Consider the following 19177-nt stretch of genomic DNA (forward strand, 5'->3'; position numbering starts at 1 on the left):
GGTGTGAGCCCTTCCTCCGTGTGCGCGCTTCATTTCAGCTCCGCAGCTCTCCGCCGGGGCTCTCAGCACTGCCTCATGTCTGCCTCCGCTGCTCGGAGAGCCGGACCAATGGGAGACGAGGAGCCCTGCCGCGGTGCACTCTGGGAGGCGGAGTTCAGCGCTGTGGCCAATCAAAATACAGTAAGAACTTGGAAAATTACACACGTTAGTTATACAAAATATTGATTTGTATCGTATATTTTTTTATATTTTTATAATTTATTATTAATAATTATAATTTTATTTTTGTACCTTTTATACATTTATTCTTATATAGTCATTATTTTCTTACCTTATTCTATTTTGTATTTAACTTGTATTTTTGTATTGTCTTCCTCTGCCCACAATTATTTTTATTTTTATTTTTATTTTTATTTTTATTTTTATTTTTATTTAGAATCAGAAGTTGTAGTCCTCTTACTTGGGGGGTTACACTATTTGCAATCTCCAGGGGTTGTGCAAAATAAAAAGGAAAAACTTGTTAAGACTGAGGCATTTAATTCATTTATTTATGTATTTCCCTATCTATTCTGTTTGCATGCTTTGCTATTCTACTTGTGTGCAGACTTCTAAAAAGATAAACGTCTCTCCTACACCATAATACAACAGGTTCAGATCAATAGATTTTTAGCGTTTAACACATCCCCATTAAAAAAAAAAAAGCAGCCCTACGCAGTTTACGCTCAGACCACATTAAAGCAAGGAGAATGGCAACGCAGGCAGCATAAATAGTTTATCACATGTCCTTAGAAGAGAATTGAAACACTCAAACACTGTGGTGGACCTTCCCATTTTTTATCACACAAGGAAAGGGCCAGGTTTGTTGTTTGCCTTAAGTCCACATTGTGAATTTGTAACGAAGAGAGAAAAGACATTCAAAGCAGAACAGAAAATTAACATATGAATCACTTTGTCCTCCAAAACAAAACCCTGCTGCCGTGTTTTAGCTTTAAGATTAGACCCTAACTTTAATAAGCCTGTTACTCGGCGCTGCACATCAATCTTTTAAATGGAATCTATTGTGCATGGAGATGGATGCTTGAGGAGGATTTCTTCTGACGCTGAGAGCACCAGTGTTTCTCCGGGAGAAGAGGGAGTGAGCCACGCCACCAGCAGCGCCTGCTGCAACGCTTGTAAACATTTCATTTGCATTGATTTTAATGGAATTCCAGTGTTGCATAAATACCATTTCAGAGACCTTACCACCTAGTCCTGTGGAAAAAAATAATAATTTAATGGGAAAACACTGGCATATGACGCACTACATGCCAGCTCCATGAGCAGAAATCATTGAGAAGCTGCTGCAAGACGCCACACAGTGCCTGTAGATAAATAATCTTATCAGAAGTTATTACTATTCTTGCGGATTTTGTGTACACTTTCGGGGCTCACTGCGCAATTTGGAAAGCTGCTCCAGCACAGATTCTCACTATTAGATAACCTACTGCCCTGGGGATAATTACTTTCCTGTGTATTATAGAATTCCTTTTTGGCCTCATATTCATAGATCTAGTCATTACAATGATTTAGCTCTCTCCCTGAAACACAATACTCATTTGAAAGGAAAAGCCTATTCATAGTTTCTTGAAACACATCCTAACATGCTGCACTGCTGTCCTGCTATCCAACCCTCCACTATCTGAGTTTGTTGTTTGCGGCTTTGAGTTCACTTTTCTTATACTTATTCATGCTCTAGTTATACTATTCCAAGTCATGTGTGTGTGTGTGTGTGTGTGTGTTGTTGTTGTTTTTTTCTTGCCTTATTCCCCTTCGCCTTGCAGCTTTCAATACACTCACTGCACTTTTCTCCGGATCTGTATAGATTTCTTTTTATGCAGTCAGGTCCCAGCTGAGAACCACGTGCCTGCAACATAATACAGAGACCTACTTACTGAATTTAGTTTTGAGATTTTTCTCTACATTTTCCCTCCGATAAAAGTTTTTTTCTTTGCCAAGTAGAAAGTCTAAGGAAGGTGCTGCATCCTGAAATGCACTCTGGGATATCTCTATGCTCTAAATTAGAGTTAGACGAATGACAAGTTTTAAGGAAATTAAGGAAAAATAGCATCCTTTAGATTTATTAATGAGACTTGCGCTTGTGTGGGGATCATATTTGATTGGCACTGACCAAACAAATCCCAACTAGTGCATGGACATTTCCTAACCGTCCACTTTAAACAGCACAGAGGAAAACAGAAATTTTAAAAACAAAACTGTGCTAAATTTAAGAGATATTCATGGATTATCTGCTTCTCGGTTCGCCTTTAATTTTTTTAAAAAAAGGTCCCCAGGCTTTTAAAAAAATCCTCCTCTATAACTTTTCTTATTCTTAATTACATCTTGCTCCTTTGGGACTGGTTTGCAGAAATCAATAAGAGATATTGGCTTTATCAGCGTCTATCATCCAAACCCTTCGTGCCATTTTCCACATGCGTCTACTGTGATAGCAACCCACACAGTTTCTTTACTTGTTTGGGAATTTTTTTGGTCAGAAACGCAGTTTTGACTCTGACGTGACGATCGCACCTTTGAGTCCAGTGGAACAGTTTCTGAAAGTGGTTAAAAATAAATATCCAGTATAAACCAAATTTGGCAAAAAGGGGTGACCTGAGTCTGCTCCCAGGTGAGGCTGTAAATGGATGTGTAATGGGCGCACACACGAAATAGCTACAGATATGAATGCTGATGTCAGTGGCTGATACCTTGAGTTATTATTGGGATCATCCCTCATGAAAAATGCAACAGGCTTTTTATTTATTTATTTATTTTCCTGTCTACAATGTAGGAGGCAAACAGGCCAAGGCCGAACTGAATGTCTTTTTTTTTTAAAAATGCCACGACACATGCATCCAGACGGCTTGCGGTTCAGCTCAGCCACAGGAGGTCTCCACTACACACCAGAATATCATGTTCCTCCGTGAGAACCATTTGCAGTGGCCTTTCATGCTATCAGTGTGATATGGAGAGACTGCGGCTCAGTGAGATGAGAGACACGAAGCAGAAATATTGACGACACAGCGCGTTTTGGGTTGCCGTTTTCCTTTAATTCATTTGATCCGTCAAAGGGTTTACAAAGCCTGCTGTTTAAATGCTATGATAATACCATCCATGAACACAGCTGCACATGTGTTGACATATCTGGACTCCAATGAGATTATTATGTGCAGAGTAGCACCCAGAAAGTTAATGAAGAGGCAATATTTCATATCATAATAGTTCTCTCTGTCGTAGATAGAAATAAATCCATGCAATATTCATCTCTAGCTGTTGTATTTCTTGTTTCAGATTTGGCACCAAACTTAAGATGAGGTCAGTGTCCCGAGGTGAGTCTCGGGGGTTTTCAAACAATTATCCTGAAAAGAAATTGGATAACACAATACTCTGTGTTTGTGACCATATCAGAGTTTGATTCCTAATGCCATAGCTGTTCAAGTACCAAGAGGAAATTTCTCTCAATTTTGCACAAACAATGATTCGAAAAAAAGCCCGGACCACCAAAGGGATCACATAATGTAAACGACCCATACCGTAGTTTTTAAAAAATACTTAGATAGTATCAATAATTGCATGATTTATAAATGTTTTTTTTTGTTGTTTTTTTTTGTTTGTCTAAGTATCATACAAGCTTGGTAGCACTACACGTCATGTAGCTGTCAGTGCTGTGCAACAAATATTCAATAGTACTACTGATAATAACAATATTAATAACGATCATAACAATTCATCGTAAAAATTAGCAAATGCTATTCAACTACCCATGTAAAGGAAAATGTTTCGACAGTGTGCTTTTTCTTCCAAAACAAACCGAAAAAAAAGAAGAAGAAGAAGAAGAAGAAAAAAAAGGCCGTGGGACGACAGCGTGAAAGCTCACACTGCTCTCACAGAAATTGGCACTGTAACATACTGTACACTCTAAAAGACTGGCAGCCCCTCGGAAACAGAGGAGGCTGTCAAAAAGGAGCAGAGAAACATGCAGGCCTCCGGTTTGGCTTTAATGTCAAAAGGCCTTGCCATTCACTCTAGGACAGGCAAAAAAGAACCAGGCTCAGGAAACATGCCCAGAAATCGAATGAGACAGCTAAGGAAATAGGAGGAAAACATGTCCTGCAACTTGTAAAAATCGCCCTGCCTGTGGCTGCAGGATTAACCAGTAGAGTCTCCGATTTTATGTGGATGCAGTATATGAAGAGTAAATCAAACAGAGCGGTAAAGGTAAAGGCTGCATTAGAGCGGATCTGGGTATGAGGTGACAGGTTCATAAATAATTTTTGACTTAAGGGTTGTTTGCACAGTGATAAAACCCTGAAGAACTAATCTGGCTGCTGCAGCAACGTTAGCTCTGTACCTTTCAATAAACAGAGTCTATTTATTTATTTGCAGCAGAAGTGACGCGCAGCCGCTCCCATCCTTATTACAGAGCGAAATTATTTACCATGTCAGATAAGATTTCTGTTTCTAAACTACTAAATCGAGCAGGTTAATTGTGGGCAACTCTGGAGGCAAATTGAAACAGAAACCTCCACTGAGGGAAGTGTCAAATTTTAGTGGTACTGTCAGTAGGTGTTGCTACAAATAGTTGAACCTGCACACTGAGAGAGCAATAAAAAAGAAAAAACTGAAATGATGTTCAAGATAATACAAAGATTTATGCTTTTTCTTCCTTTCTTTCTTTCTTTCTTTCTTTCTTTCTTGTTTTTAGAAATTCAGATAAAGGGAAGGAGAATAAATGTTTAAAAAGGTCACTGGGCAAATGTCTGTCTCCTGAGGCAAGTTAAGATCTAGCACAATAAAAGAAAAAAGAAAAAACATCTCTCATCTCATTAAGCACTGAGCAAGGCTGTTCTCTAATAACAAAGCAATAACAAACCTATTTAACAAGACATGATACGCTCACTGGGTTGCCAGTTTGGTAGCTGACTCCCCCAAAACCTTCAGCACACCAGGACAGAGCTGACCAACAACAGAGTGTCCACCTGGCAAAACTCAACTCAATGCCTCTATGGCCAGTAGCTTCAGGTGTGGTGAAGACAGAGAAGCCAGGCAACGCCATGCCTGCACCTGTACGGCTCTACCAGCAGGTCATCAGAGGATGCTGCAGAAGAACTTCTTCTCCCGGAAGGGGTTCTCGGAGGCGGGGACGGGCACGATGAGGGGGTCCTCACGTATGTGGGCGTCGCAGTACGCCATCAGGTCCGCAGCTGCTTTGGAGACCTGAGACGAAAGGAAAACGTATTAACATTTGATCAGGTGTGTTTTTGATCATAGAAATGCCCCCCCCCCCCCCTTGGCCTGAATCTAAAATTCTCTCTTTTTAAATTGTTCTTATTCCTCATATAAGTTTTCAGCAATCTAGCCTGCGTTATTAGTATGGTGTCTGGGATGGTTTCCAGTTCTCTCATATAGTTCAACAGTCATGTGGCCTAAAAGTTCAAGTTCAGCCTGGGGCCACAGCTGCCTTTCTCTCCTTGTTGCTATGGCAGGAAGACATGAAATGGCCCTTGATAATGAAACATTCAAAGACAAGACAAAAGGAGTCTGATGATTTTTTAACGCGAAAGAGATGTATTTGATTTCTAACTCTTGCACTAAAAAAAAGCCAATGAGGGTTAAATAAGGACTGAACTCCACTGGAGTTTAGTGTGAGAGTTTAGTGTGACGTGAGAGAGTTTTAAAGTCTAATCTCAGGCAGCTAGCAGATTTGTGAGCAACGACTTAAGCTAAATGCTAACATTCTAACAATGCTAACGTGCCTTCACATAACGCTTCCCGCGTTTACTGTTTCAGTTAGCGTGTTAGCATGCTAACAACTGCTAATGTGCAACACTAACAGACCACACTGACAAGCTGACATTGCCTAGTGGAACATTTTGAGAATAACTTGAGCGTTTAGTGTAACGTGAGAGCAAAGTTTTAAAGTCGGAGGTTAAGAACAACCTCAGCTAATTTCCATTTGAATATTAAGAGATGAAATAATAACAAACTACCGCCATGCTAGCAGATTAGTAAGTGAACAACAACTTAAGCTAAATGCTAACATTCTAACAATGCTAACGTGCCTTCACATAGCACTTACCACGTTTACAGTTTCAGCTAGCGTGTTAGCATGCTAACAACTGCTAATGTGCATGACCAACTGATGGCACGGCTAAAATTAGAGCTTCGACATTTTCACACATTGATGTGCATTCACAGACGATTCATAAGAATCACTCAGTCCACACAAAAAACAACTGCTGAGATCGTCTTTCAGTCTGTTTTGATACTGATGAATCATCAGCACATTTGTCAGACACGTTTCATTCATGAAATAGTGATGCTCTGAACACAGGGGAAACCGGGACGGGCTGGAGTAAGGTTGCTAGCTGCTAGCTGACCTGATGAAACTGATTGAAAGCTGGATCACGGAGGTTAAGAGGTCACAGAGGTCACAGAGGTCACAGAGGAGTGACCAACAAGCTCTGACCCATCCTCAACACCACACACTTGTCAGCAGTAGTCGGCACTATATGTCTTTTTTGCAAGTCTGGTTCCTTTTTGTTTGTAGCCTACTTCCTGCTTCATTTTTGCTTTCCTGCTTCAAATTTCGCAGAAATTTTGCCATGTTTGTATCTCCAAACCTCCTCAGTTAACCTTTCCTCGTTGTGTTCCATCTGTATTGATCCAAAACAATCAATATGAAAATTGTGGAGAGGGAGAAGCAGCCGGAAATACTAAAGCGGAAATACTTGGACCAATCACACCTCTTGCAGTCTGCATCTTCGCGGCGCGTAGTTACATTTCTGGGGAGGTGCACGTCAGCTACGGCGCTAGGGTCTGCATATTATTGCTGTTCTGTGGTTCATGTACAAGTATTGTTTGTACCATAGAAAACAATGTTTTATATGTTGAGAAAAACTAAAAGACACCTCTAAGGGAGAAGACACGCTCTGGAGGAATAAAATGACCTATTCACCCCGACGGTTTCTCTTCCAAAGACGCATCAAGTAAACTGCTCTATTGGGTAGTCATAACAGTCTGTGTCTCATATGTGTTCTCACTGCAAACAAATCACTCTGGGTAGCGAGACCACCTTCTGAAACCGGCCTCAGCTCAGTTGATTTGTTCTGGACTGGCGTGCGATTGCTGTGCTCCCACAAGCCCAAATAAACCCAAAGCTCCCGGTCTCAGAACAACAAACAAGGTGAGAAAGCACCCTAATTTTGAGAACCTCTTAACCTCAGAGCAGACTCGTGGACACCCTGTCAGGCTTTAAGTCACATAATCGATTCACAATCAGAGCAGCTGAAAACGAGCACCGGGGAAAAGATGTGTGTTGTGTTTGAATTCAGATCGATTTGCATGAAGCTACTGGCTGTCTTTCATCTGTGTGTGTGTGTGTTCTCAGGCCAAATGTTTCTGGAGTTAAATGTGCACCAGATGAGACCTGAGTGAATGCTGCATGGCTCCTTTTTCTTTTCTTTGAAACTGCGTATTGTCTGTGTTCCCTGCTGATCTGTGTCTGCAGCCACTGCACCGACTGTTACCTCCGCCACAGGAAACAGGAGGAGACAGCTCACTGAGGTGACCTGACAGGTGTTGAGGTGGGACGCTGACCGACTCGGGAGAGAGCAGGGCGGGGACTCACAACGCGCTTGTCCCGTCGAGGCGAAAAAGTGGCATAGTGTGTTTTTCAAAGTCAAACAGTGGTTATAAATTATTATAGAGTACAGTCAGAGAGTATGTGAATGCGGCTTTTTCGCTCGGGAGATGAGTGGGAGGTTAAGGGAGGGGGAGGCGGCAAACGGAGAGCTGAGGAGCAGCTGCATCAGAGGGACGGCGAGGGCTCAGGGATCTGCATGGAGGACGGAGCCATCTGATCTCCTGACTGCTACTTCACCTCACCCACCGCGGCTCTCACGAGACAATGCGACACACAAATGCTGCAATCAGCTTCCATCCTAAAGGTTTATTTATTATATTATTAGTAGTAGTAGTAGTATTTCTACCAACCTCATAGCATTAAATGAAAATAGCTGTTAAGGACTGTGGGTCAATATTAGTGATTTCTGTATTTTAAATGAACAGTAACTTTGGTTTCATCCAGTGTTTTTCTAAATATCATCAAATGTTTTATTGAGTAACAGCACTCAACCGCGAGTCCACTGAGTCCTAGTAAACATATACTTTCAGTTTTTAAAAATCTCGGCTCAGAAATTTTCCTAAAACAGCTAGGCACCGTAAATTTTCACAAATGATACTCAAACTGGAACATACAGTGGTTTTCTTGAAGTAGATGAACACTTAATGAGGTGGATTATTGCACATTTCACACTATTCAATTCACATTAAATAACCTTTCATGCAAAGTATGCAACACACTGACAATAAACTCACTGAGCACAGGGCACAAACATCCAAACCGCTGAGTTACCTAATGGAACAAGCCGTGTGCAGCCGTGTGCAGTTTCATGAGCTAAATGCTAATGCTAAATGTCATCGGTTCAGCAGATATTTGGTCACACAAAAAAGGAATCAGAGTTAAAAACGTGGAATGATGAGAAGTCAGGGATCCTGAAGGTAGCACGAATGTCTTCGTCATTTATTTTGGCAATCTGAATATCAACCCGGCAGTTACTGAGACATTTCACTCAAAACCACAAATGTCAAACTCCGGGAGAAAGTCAGACTATCAGCAAAATCAGCGTGATTCATTCTCTGAGGAAAATTATTTTCGGGGCCCAGACTTTGGAGACACGGAACGGTTGTTGAGACATTTGAGCGTGGATCAGAGAGGTGGGCCGTCGCGCCGACTGACGGGCCAACGCCAGCGTCCAGAGAGTCACGCTGCTGGCCTGAACACAAAGCTCACAGATCAGATATTTTTCAGCAATGCCGCACAGTCCATCAACTCAGTCCGCCTCTCGCTTTCTCCCTGATATTCACTCCGCTTTTGAATTTCTTTTAAGCGATTCTGCAAGATGAATGAACTAGAAATACGTATCAGTGTCTTCTCCGATTTCTCTGGCACTTTAATTTCCATCCTGTGTCTCTTTTCCAAACAGCCAACGTTTAGTTAACATCCAGCAGTGCAACACATTAAGCTCCCAAGCTAAAAGATGGCAAATTGACAAAGGAGCGTCGTCACGGTCGGCTACCTCTCTGCATGATTCTGTCAGCTTTCTGCTCTAACTACTGCGCTGTCTCCACCTTCTTCCACCTAATGCGTCTCCGTAATTTACATCTGCTACGCTACACATGCGTTGTGTATCTGTTTTTGTAATTCCTCTATCACCGGGAGAGTGTTATTGCAGAAAACAGAAGCGTCGTTGCTGAAACTGACACCTGGCGTTCGATAACAGCGCGTACGGACTCCAGCACCGTGACAATATCTGAAAAGGATGTGTTTCCTCAGAGGAAAATCAATGTGAAATATGAAATTATCAGTGGTAATATGTTTCCAGGCACATCAGTAATCCTAATGTTTGGAATAATGTGTTCATTGAGGCCATGCTTTTCACATTAGTCACACTAACAAAATTCTTTCCAACCTAATTCAGGCTCTAATCGCTGCGTCCAAATCTGCACAAAGTGGGAACATTAACAAGGCCTTCTCTTGCAACAGAAGTAAACAGCATAATTATTCTCATAATCAAAGTAAATGCAGTAATTATATTATCACGTTAACTGCAGCCAGGGTTTCTGCAGAGACCAGGGGCCCCACAGGACAGAAAGTGGTACTGCACAGCGTGTGTCATTAGGCCCAGACTGATTGTAATTACACTGCAGCCCCATGATGGAAGGAGAGTCCTTCTAATTAGCACAGATCACATTCCTTTTGGCTGATTGAGCAATTAATGAGAAAGTGGTGATCCCTCAATCAGCAGCACAGAGACTGCTCTTGTCACTGATACGCACTCTCCCTCGTCAGATCCTTTAATTAAATTTAAGAGATCGGCAGGCGCGGCCAACTGTCGGTTTCCTCTGTACTTTCCTCTGTTTTCATTTCCAGCCACATAAAGAAATGCTTGGATGTCCGCATCTGGTGTGCCAAGTGGTTGTTAAACTCAAACTGCTCTCTGCCCGCCAGTCGAGATGAAACTAAAGCCGACGTTTTATAAGGGACGAACTTAAAGAGAAATATTTAGCAAACGCCCAGATGCCTCATTTACGCCCATTTGCTTAATCTGTGTGTAGCTGTGGACTAGCGGTTAGAGGCCATAAGGTCACAGGTTTGCATCCTTATTTGTCCACGGCTAGGTTTAGGACTATATTATAATTCATTCATTCATTCATCTTCTGTAACCGCTTGTCCTCTGAATGGTCGCGGGGGGCTGGAGCCTATCCAAGCTGTCATTGGGCGAGACCCTGGACAGGTCTCCAGTCTATCTCAGGGCTAACACAGAGAGGCAGACAACCATTCACACTCACATTCACACATACGGCCAATTTAGAATCACCAATGAACCTAACGTGTATGTCTTTGGATTGTGGGAGGAAGTACCCGGAGAGAACCCACACAGACACAGGGAGAACATGCAAACTCCACACAGAAAAGGCCCCAGGATTCGAAACCTGGAACCTTCTCGCTGTGAGGCCTCAGCGGTGCCCAAAATATTTTATTCTTAATTTTATTCTCAGAGCTAACAATGAGAAATTTGATTGCTGTAACCCAACTAGAAGAGTTCAACGTTAGGTGTAAAAAAACAAAAAGGTTTTCACTGAAGAGCGGCGTTTCACCCCGGTGACAACACAGGTGTCAAGTGTTCATAAAAGCTTACAGTTTAGTCGCGCTCACAACGGAGCTCAGTGAAAGCCACTCAGATATAGATCGGCCGTGACATTTAATATCTGTGTACGTCTGTTTCCCCCCAAAGAAAAGCTAAAGTGACGGCAAAACTGCACAGTTTAACTTGTCATTTGACGACAAGTTAAATTTCTTACCATTTAACTTTCACCATCATCAGACAGGATAGAAATGCTCTCCTCTTGCCCTCCGCCACTAAAAAGTTTAAGACTTAAAGTACGATTCCTCCACGACCCATGCTCCGCGCTGGTGTCGTCTTTCTTGCGGCGCAATGCGTTTATTCATCAAACAAACTTGGAAATGAAAACGCGCCATCTCACAAAAACAGTTGCGTTGTTCTCATTCTGGCACCGTCATGTGAATCCGCTCGATAACTGGCTGTAGGCCTGAGCTTGATGGGCAACAAAAAAAAACAAACAACAAAAACTAGACGAGGAGACCGCCCACCCAGGAGAGAAGGCAGAGAGGTGAATGTCTGTTCAGGTCTGGGATCCAAATATTTTAAAGCTTTAAAGGTTCTTTGACTTTGGGGCGTTCGTGCTTTCCTAGCCTTGTAGTCGTACCTCTTCGAGTCAAGTCAGATTTACTCATAAAGCCGAGAACCAGACACTAAAACTCAATGGATTTCATTATACTATATATCTATGTAGTTGACAGGGATAATGGTGAGGGCTTTTGGCCTCAGGTTTCTACGTGATCACATCTAGTGTGAGGAGACTTTTCGACTCAGCAGCATGTGACACGAAGGTCAAGATACGACCTGTGTCCCAGTGTTACTAGTTTGAGAAGAATCACAAACAGCACATTTACTACTTTAGAGAGAAAAAGCCAAAGTAAAACAGCGGAGATAGAAACTACTCCTGCTTAAAAGCTTGTTACGTACTCCGCGAGAAGCGTGAAATTTGTTCGCGTTCTCGAGGTGAGCAAGAAAAAGAACACAGGCCATTTCTAGCCAGGTCATTTATACTTCACGAGAAGATCAAGTGCCGAACTGCGGGGAAGTCCTCGTAGGGCCCTCCCACTGCAGCCTACGCCACATGCTCTAATCGGCCAGTGTCCGTCGGATCACGCCGTTCAGTCGGCACACACCCACACACAGTATGCCAACATCTCTACCCAGCTGAGATAAGCAGTCTAACCACGCCCAATTCCAATTTCAGACCAATCACAGAATAGTTGCCGGACACTATGCAAGAAAAAAGTTCTGCCTGGTTGATGTGTCGAGAACAAGCTGCGAGAACTCCCAAACGAGAAGCGAGGACAAATTTCTCGCTTCTCACAGAGTATGTAACTAGCAAAAGACCTCCAACATGCCAGAGGCTGTGATTATATCTAAGCATAACATTATGACCACCTTCCTAATATTGTGTAGGTCTCCCTTGTGCATCCAAAACAGTTGTGACTCATCAGAGAATGGACATGGGCCTTCTGAGGGTGTCCTGTGGTGTCTGGCAACCAGGGTTGGGTAGTAATGGATTACATGTAATCTGGATTACGTAATCAGATTACAAAAATCAAGTAACTATAATCAACCCAGATTACAATACAAAAATTGTGTAATCAGATTACAGTTACATTGTTGGGGATTACCTGATTACATTTTATCAATAAACCTTTGATTAATGATCTTTGAAACATTAGATGTGAAAAAATCCTAATATGTTGTAAAAAGAACATGTTCACTTTTGTTCTATGATATGTTTACAGACTTATTTACAGACTTATTTTGAGATTTTGAAAGACATGTTGTGGATATGTTATGAGAAATGTTCAGAAAGAGAAATATGAGAAAAGATAGAAAAATGTTTTAGGAATGTTTTTAGTTGTAAACATTCAATATGATGTGAGAAAAGAGTTAAACAGGTTGATATGAGGATATGGTCTGAAAAACGGATATGTTCAGAGTAAAGAAAGTACTTAGTAATAAATAGAAAGTTTTTAGTTAATACAGTTTTTAGTTCATTCACAAAGGAATGCTTTACTGAGAGCAAAAAGTTTTCTTAGATGTAATGAAATAATAAAGAGAAAAATAAAAAGAGAAGTCATTGATCAATTCTGTGACGTGTCTTTTACTTAAGGTGCATATTTATTGAAGTAATCTAAAAGTAATCAGATTACGTTACATGTTTTTGGTAATCCAACTGATTACGTTACTGATTACAAAAATTGCCATGTAATTTGTAGTCAGTAATGGATTACATTTCAAAGTAATCTGACCCAACCCTGCTGGCAACATGATGTTGTTAGCGGGGGGGGGCTTTGAGTCCTATGGGTTGAGGGGAGGGGCCTCTGTGGATCATCCCACAGATACTTGATCAGTTTGGGGTCTAGTGAATTTGGAGGCCAGGTCAACACCTTGTGCTGTTCTTCATGTTTTTTTTTGTCAGGCTACATCCTGCTGGGGATGGCTGCTGCCATTAAGGAGTATCTTTGCTATGGGGTGGGGGTGCCTGGTCTGGTCTGGTCTAGGTGGGTGCTACATGTCTAAGTAACATCCACACTAATGAATGCCAGGTCCAGAAGCTTCCCAGCAGAACACTGTATTGTCACAAGATGGTTAATGTTATTTACTGTCAGTGGTCATAATGTTATGCCTGATCGGTGTAGTAAGGTTAATAATATTAACATGCTGAGTCTTCAAGATTTATGACATGGATTTGCTTTTAAATGGAGATTCTAATATTGTTTGGACTTGGCTGCTTGCATTGAAAAATACTGATTACATCTTTTCAGACCGGCCAGGATACTTTTTTTTTAAGCTCAATAACCCTGATTACATTTTGATATAATCACTTAATTTCCCTATTTTATTTTATTTTTTTTAAAAAAGAGAGGAGGTTTTCTTGTAAACAGCGTTTGCTGTGCTGACTAGGGATGAAGGGATGAAGATGTATGGCTGTCTTCCAGGCCCGGCTATAAAGCTGAGTGAACTGCCTCTGGGCTGTGGGTCAATCACTCCCTGAGCACACGAGGAGCGTACCGAACGACACGATGACACTGGCCTTTAAGTTGCACAAGTCGTCCGTGAAAAATGTTGAGAAGAGCTGCACGTGCCAGAAACACATGAACGGAAAGCAGCCTCTTGTTGTGGTGAACGATGATTAGTTCAATCTAATGGCTGGAAGTAATCTAAAAACCTCTTTTTACAGTGAGAGGATTATGATGTTTTATAGCACGGTGCCTGACCTCGACCGTAAAGAGCATATAGGGATAAAAAGTCAATATTTAACCAGTTTGACGAGGACATACACTCTTTACAATGACTTTATGATGTCCTGCTTCACAGAAACGACGTCTCAGAGCTATAGGTTCCAGGATGTGAACGTTATTTAAATTTTATCTTTGCAGCATCTACAGTTTTAACCAGAGCTCTTCACCTCACAGGTTTGGAGGTTTCGGACTAGAGCAGCAATCCTGCACCCAAACTAAAAACTAGAAGAAAGCTAATATCAGATCTCTGTTGGTTTGTCTCTTATGGTGGCTCAGCTGTGCATCGAGGTGAACTGAGACGACCTGCTGAAATATTCTTTGCTAATCTAAGCCGAGAAATATATATTATTCTGCATTTGTGCTGCTGCAATCAATGACGGAGGAAAGTAAAAAAAAAATAAAAAAATGTGGAACAGTGGAAGATCATGGGTGTTGGTAAAAGCCTCTTGTGTCTCCACAGGGAGCTGCACCAAATCTGATAAATGCTCCCGAGTGATGTTGCTTGAGTCAGTGTCACTTTGGGTCAGTACAAGTCTGAGAGAGATGAGAGAGGGAGAGTGAGAGCTCTGCACCTCTCTCATCTCTGCTCGAGACAACAATCTACATTAGCCGCTATTAGCGTAGCACATGCAAACCGGATGCAGTGTCTCAAATCAGTCTTGCGTGCTGGTAGATTCACTTGATGAAGGAAAAGGGATCTACAATCAATACCATTATACTATTGTCGAATAGTAGGCGTCAGTATGTTGATTGGGTAAATTTAGCAGTCGTGTAACATTTTGGTGCAAAAAAAGCCTTGTTGGAGCTGTCTCATTCAAAATCTTTCCCATATCACATCATTTGATAGAAATATGGTCCACTTAACATGGATCCTGCAGAGAAGTGTCCAGTATATAGTATGAAGACAACATAAAGGTGAGGTCACAAACTGCTGAATGTTGGTGAATGTTAATAGTTAATATGTTGTTTGTATAGAGATTTCCTTGTATTTTTATAATATGTATGAATTGTTCTAACTTTACATTTCCTACATTAAGTTACCCGGCCGTTAGCTTGCTAACCGTTAGCCTCGGTGGCTTCTAGATGCCAACACTTGCTTTATCACTAAAGGCTCTTTTAAGGTACTGCGCGTAGCCTGCGTAGCCAGTGCCGGTGCAAGCCTTTCATACTTGTGCGCTCGTCAGTCTGGCTCGCTCTGTAACAACGCCACCCAAATGCTGGTCGGTGCTGTGTCTTTTTTGCCAGTCTTTTTGTTTCTACTTCCTGCTTCACTTTCAACAAAGGCGACTGAAATTTCGCCGAAGACGAGTCATAGCCTACAAATGTTCGAACCTCCGAGCCTCCTCAGTTAACCTTTCCATCTTTATTGATCCAAAACAATCAATTTGAAAATTGTGGAGCTGGAGAAGCAACTGGAAATACTAAAGAGGAAACACGCTACTTCCAAGGGGACGAAACACAGCTCTTTTGCGGTCTGGGTTGTCGCGGCCCATAGTTACACTTTTGGAGAGGTACACGTCAGCTACGGTGCTAGGGTCTGCATAGGGGTCTGTGTTACCGCTGTAACCTCTGCATCAACTTAACGTAGAAGTATAACCGCCTATTAAGGCTCATTTAGGGTACAGCGGGACATAGACACAGTAGCTGACACTGGTGCGAGCCATTTGTACTTGAGTGCTCGTCAGTCTGGCTCATTCTGAAACAACGCCAGCCAAACGCTAGTCGTCGCTGTGTCGGGTTCATTTTTGTTTCCACTTCCTGCTTCCCTTTCAACAACAGCGACTGAAACTTGTGCCAAAATTTAGACAAAGAAGAGCCATACAAATGTTTGAACCTCCTCAGTTAACCTTTCCTCGATGCGGTCCATCTTTATTGATCCAAAAATATCAATTATAAAATTACAGAAATAGAGAAGCAGCCAGATATACTGAAGCGGAAACATGCTACTACCAAGCGGACCAATCACAGCTCTTGTGGTCTGCGTCTCCACGGCGCATAATTGCATTTCTGGGGAGGTGCACGACAGCTATGGCGTTAGGGTCTGCGTAGGGTCTGTGCTGCTGCCGTAGCTACGGCGTCAAATTGACGCACAAGTATAAACCACCTGCTACAGAAAATGTTACCACTCGAAGCTTTTTGTGCGCACAAGTTCCATCTGAAGGCAGCACAATGTCTTTGTAAGTCTGATGATATTTTAGAAGTTCTCTGCTATAAAATGGTGCAAAGGCTCCTTTAACGAACGAATGAAAGACTGAACCAAGATGGTGACAATGTGCCGTTCAGTAAATGGGTTAATGCATTCATACTGGACTGAGATGACAAACGTTGCATGATAAAGGTGTTACAAAGAAAAAAGGTGTTACACTGTCTGGATCTGAATCAGAGGAGCGACGGACGCTCGTGACAATAGAGGCTGGTGATTTTAAAAGATACGACGGGTGATGCGCTCTGTTTTTGCGATTGCCCACAAATCCAATGAACCAGGGATGCACGAATCGATCCTTCTGAGGTAGTAACATTTTGAAAACACAAACCAATACTTTAAGTATTAAAAAAGCAGCTGTGCAATGTAGTGACGTTACTGGAACAGGATTAATCAATGGATTAAAATGGGACTAATTTAAGCTGCGGATGAATACGGACTTGGTGCACTAGTGATTATTTACTCCAATGGAGGACAGCTCATGTTCATAATAGCGAAGGTGCAAGTCATCCAGTGTGGCCAATCAATATCTTTTTAATGGCTTCTGGACACTGGCAGCATCAGCCTTTCTACTGAGTTAAATAAGTGGTTATTTGCATTTAATTGTGTGCAGATATTAAGCAGAGAAAGTCATAAAAAGACATGAAATAAAACATTTGCCCTGTACCTTTATCCTGTCCATGCAGGCCTCCATCTTCAGCTGCTCCACAGATTTCCTGGCTTGGGAGATGCTGGCTGTGCTGTTGTTGGCGATCCCGTCCTTCATGGTGCTCCTGTGAGACACAGAGCGGGGCACATGGAGTCAGTGAACATCACATTAAATCTAGAAAGAAAGCAGCAGAGAGCCGCCGCCACCACCCCCCCTCCAGCGATATCTTTGCCCCCCCATTCTCCATCACGACCTTTTTTTTAAATTTTTTTTTTATTTAAGGGACCCATTTTGTCTGGGGGGGAATCTGTTCCACAGCGGCCACGCTCCATTTTATCTGAAGAAAAGAGCAGCAGCTGGGCAGCAGTTTGTCATTTTTTCAGCCGGGGCTCGTTTCGTGATTGTTTATTCTTTCTTTTTGTGTGTCAAGTTATTCTTTATATGAATCAGCCGAGGGAGAGGTTAAGAGAAGGGACGAGGAGGAGCAGGATGGGGATTCAAACACACACACACACACAGAGAAACTGGGCTCAAGTGCACTTCAGAAGACGTTGAGGGGAAGCGCGGCGCCTCGTGCATCGAGTTTATGGGACCTTCCCGAAGAAATCAAACCTGCAGCTTCTACAGGAGCTTCATGCTCTCAACTTTCCCCTGAGCGTGCACCAGAGCAGGCTGCAGCGTACCCTGCTCCTTCCTGCAGATCAATCTAAGCACTGATTAAATCTTGCTCTCATTTTAGGCCCCTTTGACCCTCACCCACACACCCACCCACCCTACCCCCTCCTCCCTCACTCCCCCTCCATGCCCCAGTTTGGCAGCCACAGCAGGAAGAGGTGACACCTGACCACAGATGTGTTTTATAATAACGTGCATGAAGCTTTTCACTGAGGTGGGGTGCTGTTGAATCCATCCACTCACTGTGGCTTCTGTTTTTTTTAATTATTTATTATTTTTTTTGCATCGATTTATTCCCATTGCATCAAGACGAATGAAAACAGATGCTATAAAGCAGATGGTTTTTACAGGAGGGTGCACATTATTATTATTATTACTATTTTAATCCAGCCTTCGTGTCTCTAAAGGCAATTTCTGGCTTTTAATCACACCCTCGCATGAAGCTATCAGGCCTTTTTTTTTTTTCCTCATTTAGGTTTCCCCCTTTCGATTCATGCACCCTCCGCTGTATCTGTGGCTCTGTTAGCCTCTGTGCCGTTTAATCCAAATGTAACGATGCTAATTGTTGATGCAGATCTGCCAAACGCGGGGCGACTCTTATTTCTAAGGAGATCAAATTGTGGACGCACACACACACACGCACGCACACACAGATAGTGCGAGCTGCGGCCCTGTTTGGAGCAGAAAACAGCAAAGCACACATCATGTAAGGAAAAAAATAAATAAAGAAAAAGCAAATGATTTCTGCACGCAGGGATGACATTTAAAGAAATAAATCTCCTGATGCCTCGCTGCATTGCTCGGCTACAATGTAGGCTACAGCCGCCGACCTACCTGAAATGTGCCAATGGTTTTTCCAATTTGGAGAATTCCGGGTTGACTCCACCCAACACACACACGCGCGCACACAACCAACACACACACACACAAAAAAAAAGAAAACAAAAAAATAAAAAAAACGAGGATCTGTCAAATATCAAATGAATAAGGAGGAAATCCCAGCCTCGTTTCGGTCTGGACTGAACCCGAGGAGGTGAATCCTGGCGTTTTAATTTCGCCTCAGCGGTTCGCTCAGCTCAGTGTGAGTCGTGCGTATTCCGTGTAGGAAGATGAGATCCGAGCGGCGAGGTCTCGGCGAGCACCACGGCTGGACTTGGGAGAGAGATGTTACGCATGCAGCAGGGGGGGAAACCTCTGTATGACGATCAGATGGAGGCTGCGGGGCAGGGAGCACTCGATCAGCGGACCGGGAGCTGCAGCAACAAGCCAAGGATGAGCTTCCCCCTGTACACACTGGCCCTGAACGCACCGACGCTGCCTATTAGCCGAGTTAGGAGCTGCTGCTTTTTTTTTTTTTTTTTTTTTTTTAATTTGCTTCATTGCTGCAGAAGGCACCAGAGATCTGCAGGTTTCCCCATTTCATTTTTACATCAGCTTTGACATCACCGGGTCCCCCCCCCCTACCCCCCACCCCATAGTAAATGATGGGCCTCATCCCCAACCACAACGCTCTATAGGTGGAGGATTTAAATCCAGATAAAACCCCTCTTTTTAATCAGAATTACATGTCCCTGAACGCACCTTTCCCCACACAAAGAATGGACACACACACACAAGA

At 42.6% G+C, this 19177-nt stretch overlaps 1 protein-coding gene across 1 annotated transcript; it reads right to left on the bottom strand.

Annotated features, from left to right (window-relative positions):
- Window positions 1-5061: 5061 nt before the first annotated feature.
- On the bottom strand, window positions 5062-18435 carry gng4 (G protein subunit gamma 4). Its single transcript, XM_084561355.1, has 3 exons — window positions 18394-18435; window positions 16903-17008; window positions 5062-5250 (listed from the first exon to the last, which is right to left on the bottom strand). Exons 2-3 carry the CDS (start codon window positions 16999-17001, stop codon window positions 5122-5124), a joined length of 228 nt encoding a protein of 75 aa, XP_084417481.1. The 5' UTR covers window positions 17002-17008; window positions 18394-18435; the 3' UTR covers window positions 5062-5121.
- Window positions 18436-19177: the final 742 nt, after the last annotated feature.

This window comes from Chelon labrosus (assembly GCF_963514085.1).
Source record: "Chelon labrosus genome assembly, chromosome: 15".
NCBI lineage: Eukaryota > Metazoa > Chordata > Actinopteri > Mugiliformes > Mugilidae > Chelon > Chelon labrosus.

Coding starts and splice junctions, on each gene's coding strand:
- gng4 (XM_084561355.1), bottom strand. CDS start 17,001: ATGAAGGACGGGATCGCCAACAACAGCACAGCCAGCATCTCCCAAGCC. Junction 5,251..16,902: donor CCTGCATGGACAGGATAAAG/GTACAGGGCAAA, acceptor CTTTCGTCTCAG/GTCTCCAAAGCAGCTGCGGA.